This window comes from Apium graveolens, chromosome 6, assembly GCF_009905375.1.
Source record: "Apium graveolens cultivar Ventura chromosome 6, ASM990537v1, whole genome shotgun sequence".
NCBI classification, from domain to species: Eukaryota; Viridiplantae; Streptophyta; class Magnoliopsida; order Apiales; family Apiaceae; genus Apium; species Apium graveolens.
Window position 1 is genome coordinate 9,836,765 of NC_133652.1, and position 11,036 is coordinate 9,847,800.

An 11,036-nucleotide genomic window follows, 5' to 3' on the forward strand; every position below is an offset into this window, starting at 1 on the left:
GTTATGGTAATATAGTAGTTCATGTGGTTTTGCATGAAAAAAAGAAAAATATGTATGAATAAATTCAAGTGTGCTAAGGATCAAGAATGTGTGAGTCTTGATATATATTTCTGTACTCTTTAATTATAGTATTTATTACAGATATGGGTTGATGAGAAATTTTGGTCTTAATTTCATCTTATATCTAGTAATCAGATAATAATTAGACCTTGAAATTGAACTTTACAGCCTTGTAGTGTCAAAGATGCAAGTATGAGGTAAATTTATCTCTTGTGAAAATATGAAGGAAATGTATGAATGAATGTTACAAAACAGTACAAACTTAATCTAATTTTCACAGTAATTTCATTCCATGTAAACGAAACTGAACCTACTATGTAATCTTCTTGCAACATGCTAGCAACTTTACAAGACATCTGGTATGTTTAATAATAATATTACAATGAATTCAGATGAAGGAAAACCTCACATTGGTTAATTTGATCTCGAAACATATTCAAGCTACATATTCCGAATTACTAAACTAGACACAATATAGTACATTTTGTGTGTGTGAAGTTAAACCTCCACACATTAACCAAAAAGCTTGACAATCTCTCTGATTTGAGTATATATTTTAGATTTTCCACGATCCCTTTCCGATTTTCAAGAGAGAAGCATATAATAACTCATTCCAAGTATCCGGTACTCCAGGCAAGCACCAGTGACTGCAATCTTGCGAATGCACTGCAGCAATTTGTTCCTCTTGAGTCTTGTACTCCATTCTATAAATTGAAGGATGTGCATCTTTTCTGTAGTCCGTAAGCTTACTAATGTTTAAATATACCACTGGCGTTTTCATGTCTTGGATCACATACTCTAGAGCTCTCATCTTTGAAGGATATTTAATTAGGTGAACGTCGTCGAAAATTGGTTCAGTTTCTTGATGACACTGACCTCCCGTATTCCAATAGCCTCCTCTGTGACCACATCAAACAATTAAGGAATACTGAACCATCAACTAACCAAAAGATATTATGGACAAAAAGCACTGCCTAACCAATCTATACTCATAATGTAGTTTTTGATAGCTTATCCAAATTTTGCACAACTATGCATATACCATATAACAAAGCTTGAGTAAAGAACTAAACAAAGGTAAATAAGAACAGGGGACACAGGAATAGGATCCAACAAACTTAAGATAGATCTGCTAGTATCTAATGCACCTCAAAATGGAGTTTCATTTGAAAAGGCAAGGAAGCTTCTCTTAAATCATACACTACTATGTATCAATCAAGGAATGAATTCTATGTGACCATGCACAAGTAGGCAGAGCCGCAGAGGGGAGTAAATTGGGCATACTATAACCTAATATCTGGGAACAATGTATAGTGCAGATAGATTTATGACTACCAACATTTTTCGATTTCTGTTTGCACATTTCCCTGCCCAAACGTGAATTTATGTGTGAGAGCCACAAGAAGAATTCAGAAAATAATCCTACAGATGATAATATACTACTCGGATTTTCTTATAAACATACTCATATCTAGTAGTAGTAGTAGTAGTAGAGTGTGTTGGAGATCACACAAAGAGGCTTTTCTAGATCGCGTACTAGCAAAAAGTCAGATCTTTCAAGACTATGATCAAACTCAGAACAATTCTATAACCAAATTCAGCAGGAATGAAGTTTGATAAGCATCACTTAAAGAACCCCATAGTCAAACCATTCTGTAGTTCCCAGGTTTTCCTGTGGAACAAGATTCTTTATTTTCAATAATTAACTATGAGATATGAAGTGAAGTTTTTAAGAGACATGGTGCGTTATAGCTAACTTATTTTATTTATTAGTAATTACTAATTAGTAATTACCTTTCAAGTTGTAAGACATATAAACAGAAATGAGAGATTAAAAGTAAATATTCTTCACACACAGCTATTAGATATTAGAATACAAAGACAAATAGACGGACCAGATGACAAGACAGAAGGAAACAGTAATTACCTGAAATGGGTTACTGAGTATCCCCTGAAGATAACCTGAGTTTTCTCTTTATCGATGTTTTTATCAACCCATCTGGCCCAAGTGCCAAGTGCCCTCGTGTAGGCATCCAGTACCTTAAGTCTTGCGTGTACAATATTACCTTCTTGGTAGTAGTTTTCTCTGTAATATCAACAAAATAAATAATAGTCAACTATTTCTGAAAGTGTAAAGATGCTTAGATCATCAAGTCCTTTACTTTCTGAGTTTCTGTGCACTTATAAATACTTCTTAGTCCCTGCTTACCCATTTTTCCCCTTTAAAACTCAGATTAATAGGTGGTATGATATGCAATAAATTGGCCTACGAATGGAATAGAGACGGCCGATGAGGAAATGAACAACAAATGAAGAAATTGCATTTACCCTTTAGAGGTTTTCTCATGTGTCCACCAATGCCCTGTATTGAAGATCAAGTAATCAGCATCCCGATACATTGAGGTGGTCCGATCCATTAGATCCAGTCTTAGTGTCTCCAAAGAAACATTCTTTCCTTTGAAAGTTGATTCGCGGACAAGAAATGGAGAACTTACAAAATCCACAGTGCAATCATAGTCCTACGAAGTATAAACGGAGACAAAAGTAAAACTTATAAGACATGAGTGCAACTTGCTTGGATTAATGTAAAATGTTTAGGAGGCTTGCCTCAAATCTGAATGCATAAAATCCTTTCTTCTTAAATTCTTTTTTTCCCGAAATCTCGTAAACCCTTTTCTTGTCCTTCACACTATGTCGGAGTATGCAAATGAGAGACTCCCACATATTTCTATTTAAAGAGTCTCCAACAAAAACCAGTTTCTTCCCTCTGATTCTTTCTAAAAAATCAGTTGCATTTAAACTGCAAAAATGGCAGCAGACAGAGAAAAGTTAGATTAGCTTTTCATCATGTAACTCAAACTGCTAACTTTAGATTTTTCTTAAATTTGAAGGTTCTATGTCAATCAAGTTAATTATTACAAACGCTTACTATCATGCAAAAAAGACACATCTGGAAAATGCCAGCTAAAGAACAAATCTGAGAAGAAAAGCAATACCATTGTTCAAGCTCCCTAATGCACATGCGAACTACTACTTTTCCAGGAGACGGAACAAAAATTTACTCCATTAAACTTCTCTTCATCAAGTTTTTTAATACATGTAATAACGTGAACTTCTATATTGGAGATATGGGTATTAATTAACGTTAATGTGGGAATAAATTGGTGCGGTGCAGGAGATCTAAGATCTCTATACCACCTCCAACTAACAGCTAATTAACTGGATCTGCTTATTTGCAGTTTCCCAAATGTGCCCCTACAATGTTGCAGATCATAGTCAAGTTTCACTCAAGGCGGTATTTTTTCCAAATGATACATCGTTAAAAATGTGTATTCATTAGAACCTGTTCAATTAACATACTAGGATAGACTAAAGAAACATACTATTCATTAGCATATATACTACTAGTAAATCCTACCAAGTCAAGTGTTGTAAAATTACTAAAAAATTTGAGATTAGTATTACCTTGGGATATCACAACCATTTGGCTGCCATCTCCATTTCACAAACTCACTATCTGGCCTCTTGTTAAGGTAACAATCGAAATCCCTATCTATGTGAGGGCAAGAACCTGCAGGATAATATGGCTTTGTGTCATCTTTCACCCATCTTCCATGAAATATATCACATTTATCCAAAGAAGTCTTCTTTACTTCCACAATTTCGGAATTGTTAGAAACTATCGTGGCATTAATTTTCTCAGACGTAACTTCAGATTTCTTCACTTCAGGACTAGAAAGCGGTGCACCATCCCCTCCACTAACTGTCAAATTACTGATCTTTCCTTCACCATTTACCAAATTTGTCCCATTACCGAAACTCAAATCCTCTCCAGAACCAACAGATTCACTACTATTTATCAAACTAGTCCCGTTACCGGAACTCAAATTATCTCCAAAACCAACAGATTCACCACCACTAACCAAACTAGTCCCATTACCGAAACTCGAATCACCTCCAACACCAACAGATTCACCACTAAAACTCCCACCTTTAACAAAATCAGAAGAATTCCTCAAAAGGGCACCCTCAAAATCACCTCCTTTACCACTTCCACCACCAAAACTCCCATTAAAACCATCTTCAGAAAAATCAGCCACATGGGTTTTCACAGTATCAGGCAACTTAACAACACTACCATTACCAACACTAACAGAACTATCATTAACAATCTTAGAATAGCTAGAAGAAGACTTAAAAGGCCAAGAAAGAGTAACAGAACTAGAATTAGACCCAAAACTATTCAACCCTTGAAAAATTGGGCTTAAAAAGGGAGTCTTGAAAGAAATATTAAACACAAAAACACTCAAAAAAATAAGTGAAACAATAAGCCCTAAACCAAACCCAGAAACTACCTTTCTTCTAAAAGCTGCAAAATGGTCCAAGAACACAACTTTCTTCAAGTCCATCATACCCTTTTCACCAAAACTCAAGAATCAGCATACATTACACACAAACACAAATATATTATTTATACACACAGTGACACAAGAATGCTGTGAATAAAAGAGATGTTTTTATGAAAAAAAACAGATGGGTTGAACAAGAACAAGGTGAAGAAGTGTAAAAAAGGTTGCTTTTTTAGTTTTTTTTTAATGTATTTTTGTTTGGTTTTTTCAAAGTGTTTCAATGGCTGTCAATGTGATGTGTGGAGTGTAGAGAGACTGTTGTTGTGTGTGTAGATTGTGAGGGGAGTGAGTGAAAGTACTGAAATGCCCTTGAACAGTTATAAACTGGTCCTTAATATCAGTTGTGTTAATTTTATCGCTCATTATCTTGGAGTTTATCTTGATTATTTGGTCCCACAGTAATTATGTGAACTCACTAAACAACGTTAGAACTCGCGACAAATTCGAAAATACTTATGTACGTTAAAACAAAAAAATTGTTTAATTTTGCTTCTCGTGGAAATGGACATGCCTATAAAGGAAACCGAGTAAAATTTACATTTTTTGTCAAAATGACTTGTTTGAGAATCTAACGACTCCGAGAGCATCATATATTTAAGTTACTATATTACCGGTAGAATAAATTCAAAAAAATAAAAATTTATTCTTACTAAAAAATTTAAATATTTAATTGTTTAAAATTAATATTTAAATTTTTTTTCTGCTAAACTAGTAATCAAACCTTTTAATCTCCGATTTATTATCATTAATAAAAATTAAATATGACTTGGAAAAAATTATAAGCATTATTGGGGCACTTAACCTTTTTTAATGGAGATAGTTTATAAAATATACATATTCATACCTAAAAGTTTTAATAACAAATTATTAATTTTTGGTTCTATGGATCCACGTGTCCTCTTAACCCAGCATAAATTTGTCGTTGTTCATAGTCCAGTTTATTCTACTATGAATTAATTAAAGACTAATGGGGAATTTATTAAAAATACATATATTTTATATTTATTTATAAAAATATGATTAAAAATACATATAATGGTGCAAGGGATTTTGCTCGAAATTGTATAAGATGTTGCAAATGTTACATGAAAATTTCATGTTGTATATAAGGTTATAAATGTTACATATAAGGTTGTAACATATTTTTAACAATATTTTTCTTGAACTTAAATATTTTTTAGAAAAATCTTAAGAATAAAAAAACAATGAAGAACATAAAAACATAGGGTGTGATATAAATTTCGTTACATTTCTTTTGTTGCAACAAACTAGCATAATAACCCGTGCGAGGCAGGGTTATTTTCTAGAGTTTTTTTATGCATGCAGTTATAATGTTTTTAGTTATATTTTTATTTGTAAATGTTGTATAATGTCTAACGTATTTATCTGCGTATCATTTTCATACAAGATATTATTAAATTATACAACGTTTCTAATATAGCTCATTAAGAAAAATATATATATATATATATATATTCTTGTTTATGTTGTATAATTGTATTTAATTAATGAATATAAATAGGGTAGTCAGTGTACGTTTAAAATGAAACAAATAAACTTAATATGTAGAATGTCGTTGCTATATTTATAAAGAAAAAGTTAAAAATTAACATATATGTTGAATACAGAGTTGACCAAAAAATTTGAATTTTATTTAAATAAACTATATAACTGGTCTATATTATTACTGAGTTCTCTACTAACTTACAATTAATTTACTCAATTTAAAAAGATAAAAAACGAGTAACTAAATTCAGAATTACTTGAAATCATAATATAAAATAATATAAAATTTACACTACTGTTAATATAAAAGTTGATTTTAATGAAAAATGTTAGTTTTTGAAATTTAAAGTACATATTTGGAAAAATGTTAGTTTTTTTACACTACTCTTAACAAAATAAGATTAAGTTATATGTGTTTATGTTACCATGTGAATTATCGTATCTAACATTTTTTAGGGAATTACGATAGTTTCAATTATTTATATGTTAAAAATTTGATTTATGTACATGTATAATCATTATTAACATTTAGTGAGGCAATTGATTACTTAAATAACATGTATTTATAATTATTCAAAAATCAAAATTATGTAATAAATAAATTGCAATAATTTATATATGGTATTCATATTATCACTCACAAACAATCCATATTTGTTTTTTACGCGACCGAGTACAATCATGTAACATAAAAATAAATTATATATTGTAAGACTTATTATTGATGTTGATGATTGTTTTCAACAATTTGAAGTAAAAAATGTAATTATATTGTTATTTAAACTATTTTTAAGTTTCTATAATTACAACTCCAATATTTCTTCATATAATAATTTGATAATATTGTAGACTATTCTCCTAAATTTAAATATTTTTCAATTCGATAAAGTTTTATAAATATTAGTTGAACTAGTAAATTCCTTCAAATTATTGAACAATATATATATATATATATATATATATATATATATATATATTAAATAATATAAAATGTATTGAATCAAATGCTACAATATAGTGTAGTTATAACTTTTATTTGAATAAATCAAAATATTAAAATAATTCAAAATATTTGTACAGTACTATCTTGATCAATAAATATTGTTTATATAAAATAATTCTTTTTTAAAATGCTAGTTTTTTAAAGTGAAAAATGAAAAATAAATCGATTTAATATATCATCGTAGTTTTCTCGTGAGATCTCATATCAAATTTCAAATATTTTTAAAACAGGGACAAGTCCCAAAACACTAATGCGCGCTACTAGTGAAGTTAGTAATTTTAATACAAATAATCAATTGACTTGATCTTATAAATACCTCAAACACATTAATTTATATTAATATAAGATATCAAAAAAATTCACATTATTGGTAAGATATTCTCATCAAACTTGTAATTTAAATTTACTAAATATAGGATGTGACAATATTTTTTGGCTAGTCATGTAGTCAAATTTCGAGTATTTTTTGAACAATGGGCCAAATTCTGATTTTAAATTCAAAATAAACTAAAATTCATTGACTCATTATAATTCGAACTTATCTAAATATTTAATACCAATTTAGATTATTTATATATAGGCGGTTATATTTTAAATATTTTCTTTAAAAATTATATACGTACATTTTAATTACTTTTTATAATAAAAAATATGTTAAAAATATATGAGATATATTTCCAAATTAAAAAATAATCATAAATAAGATAATAATCCATTTATGTACTCTGCCTAACTTTATATCTAGAATTCAGTTATTTAAAATTAATTGTACAAATATTCAAGTAACTATCATTTTTTTTCCGGAATTTAAGTAGCTATTTTTAAAGTTAAATAAAATATTAATTTAGCACAGTTACATATTATGTGTTTAATAAAAAGCACATGTGACAATATGGTATAATGGTACGAGATTGTATAAAAGAATGAAGCAACTCGAGTTCGGTTCCCACAAAACACAATTTTTATATAAATATTAAAAATATGAGTAGTTTAATCTTTTTAATGAGATTTTTTAATCTCAAAATATTATACCTTATTATGCTATTATATATAGAAGATATTTTTTTACATTCATTTCATTTAATTTATCCTAGTTCATGCATCAAAGTCATTACTACCGAAACATCAAGAAACACATGTCCTTTACGTTTAGGTTCAGCATAATTGTTAAAGTCTATAGTTTCGGTTATATTTCAATGTATATTAAATTTCTCGAAATTTATCAAAATATTCATATTTTTTAATTTATTTATAAAACAATGATTAAAGTTGCATAGAGAAAATTGCATAAGAGATTGCAAATATTATATACGAGATTGCAAATGTTACATTTCATTTCATGTTAAATATAAGATTATAACATATTTTTAAAAATATTTCGTGCAACTTGAATAATTTTGAAAAAACCCCTAAATCCTTTAGCTCAACTCTCAAATATTAGCTAGTATTTACCAAAAAAATACACGCGAATGCAAGGACGGATTCGAGAATTTTTGTTTAGAGGGATCCAAAAAAATATTTTGATATATCATATAGAGTAGTTTAGACACTGAAAAAAATATTATTTTTAATATAATATATAAATAATCATATATACCTTAATTGCTTCTAATATTATAATATACTTCTGTCCCAAACATTTCTTTACACTTTCCTTTTTAGGATGTCTCATCCAATTCTTTACATTTCAAAACTTACAAAAAAATAGTAAATGAGTTCCGTCACTTTCCCACTTTTCTTTCCTTTTCACACTACTTTACTCCACTATCTCCTTTTTATACATTAAAAATCAATCGGTTCTACTACTTCACTCACTTTTCTTTCTCTTTTTCACTACTGTATACATATTTTTTAACCTTCGTGCCCAAACCAAACATAAACAATTGGCCGGGACGGAGGGAGTATTATCTTAAAAATCATAAAAAGTATTGTATATTTTCAAATTTTATATAAAAATTTTGGTTTTTTAATTGGGTTTTTCAAAAAGCCCGGGTTTTTATCTGGGCCGAACCAGACTTTTATTCGGGCTTTTTTCGGTTCGGGCTTTTACCCGGGCTTTTTTAAATCCGTACTTTTATCCGGACTTTTCAGGTTTCGGGTTGGGACGGATTTTCGAGAAAAAGGAGGCCAATTTAAGGCCCGTCGGGTTTTTTTCCGGATATGCTTTTCGAGCTTTTTTCCGGATCAGATCAGATCGGATTTTAAGTTTCGAATTTTTTGAACATCTCACTCCCTCCACGAGTATAATCGTATACATTATAAGCATCCTATCCTGTCAACATCAATTAAGTTATCCTATCAGCATCATTTAAGTACTGCTATCTCGGTCCCTATAAACGTTTCCTATTTGTGTTGACACGTTAGCTAATACACATTTTTGATTGTTAATAACTTTAATTTCTTATTAGTATTAAATATAAAAACTTTATTGTATAAAAGTACTCATAAATACAATCAAACAAAATTACATGACTATATTTGATCTTATAAATTAAACATAAATTAGTAGTCAATCGTTTAATAAATAGTGTAAAAAGTCAAAACATGAAACATAATATAGCACGGAGGGAGCAGTTTTGATCTTGTTTTGATGATCAAGTAATCCACATACTAGAGCACGGTTGGATAGCTCAAGTGGTAAAGGGTTTATCCTCTGTCGTCCCAGATTCTGGGTTCGATCCTGGCTCACCCCGAAAATTGTTGAGAACAGATACTCATTTGTAAGGTTATAAGCCAAAATTAGTCAAAAAAAGTAATCCACATACTATTTACCTGGATTAACAATAGGGCTTACAAAAACAAAACACCGGCCAGATAAGCAGACATTAGATAAATCGAGATTAACGAAACTGGTGGGCCCGGGAAGTTTGTTAATGTAATTTTAGATTGAAAATGTTACTCTCAGAGTATTTTTTTATTTTCAGAATAAAAAATAGTGAAAAAGTCAAATTATTTTTGCATTGATATATTTTAAAAGTTATTTATGTGTATTCAGGGATGAGTTATGTCATTTCACCCCTCACTTGTTTTGAAAATAAAAAAAATAGATCCGGAAATAACATTTTCCAAGGGTAAATTAGTCTTTAGAGAAAGCCTCAATGCCGACACAGCTCATATAACACGTGGCAGAACTTACGTACAACATTTTGTGATAGCATGGGGGCACATGCAACTGTTACTAATTTTATCATCACTTGAAAATTATTGATATAAATAATAAAAATAAAAGAGAAGGAGATGCTACGACGTCGTTGCTTCTCGGTTTTGTTGGATAAACCGCGTATTTGGGGAATAATTGTCGACCTAGATTTTCCGCTAGATACAGATCTATCATTATTCACCGTTAGATTGGATCTCCACTTTCCCTATTAAAATTTTTACATAAGTTTGCACACTTGCACTGGCCACCGGTGTCTTCCAGCAGGCTGTACAAATAAACCGCTCAACCGCAAAATCGACTTTTATCAAAAAATCGATCCGATCCGAATCGCGTACACCCCTATCTTCCAGCATCCTCGTTCCTTCTCCAAAGTAAAAATTAAATGAAATTTGCATTTATGACCGACAATCGTGGTCGAGTTCGTTTCCACTTAGCGTGACTTCACGGGTTCGAGTCCTGGTACGTGATTAATTATAAAAAATTAATAAAATTTGTATTTATGGATAATTTTATTTTGTGAGCAAAGTAATGCTCTTTTAGATATTTTGAGTGGTGTGTCATTGATGTTTTTTATAATTTACTGGAAAAATATACGAATTATTCGATGTTTTACTTTATATAATATCATCTGTAATATAATTATGTAATATGAATAGAGTGAAAATTTCTGTAATGCGTCAATATCGATCGATGATGCACCGAAAGATTCAACAAAATTATTAAAAACTAAAATATACTTCTTCTATTTCTGATTGATTGTTCAATTTCAATTTTTAATGGTCAAATTAATTGGATTTAACTGAATTTTTTATATATTGAATAACCAGATTTGGTTTGCTTAAAACCAAATTAATTTATGGCGGGGCAATTGAAAAATTGCTTTCATGCATGGCTCAAA

At 29.9% G+C, this 11,036-nt stretch overlaps 1 protein-coding gene across 1 annotated transcript; it reads right to left on the reverse strand.

The window, feature by feature from the left end:
* Nucleotides 1–322: 322 nt before the first annotated feature.
* LOC141664324 (protein trichome birefringence-like 2) lies at nucleotides 323–4,709 on the reverse strand. The gene is made up of 5 exons (XM_074470249.1): nucleotides 3,526–4,709; nucleotides 2,668–2,860; nucleotides 2,389–2,579; nucleotides 1,988–2,146; nucleotides 323–959 (listed from the first exon to the last, which is right to left on the reverse strand). The coding sequence occupies exons 1-5, from the start codon at nucleotides 4,470–4,472 to the stop codon at nucleotides 617–619; spliced, it is 1,833 nt and encodes a 610-aa protein (XP_074326350.1). The 5' UTR covers nucleotides 4,473–4,709; the 3' UTR covers nucleotides 323–616.
* Between the last annotated feature and the right edge of the window lie 6,327 nt (nucleotides 4,710–11,036).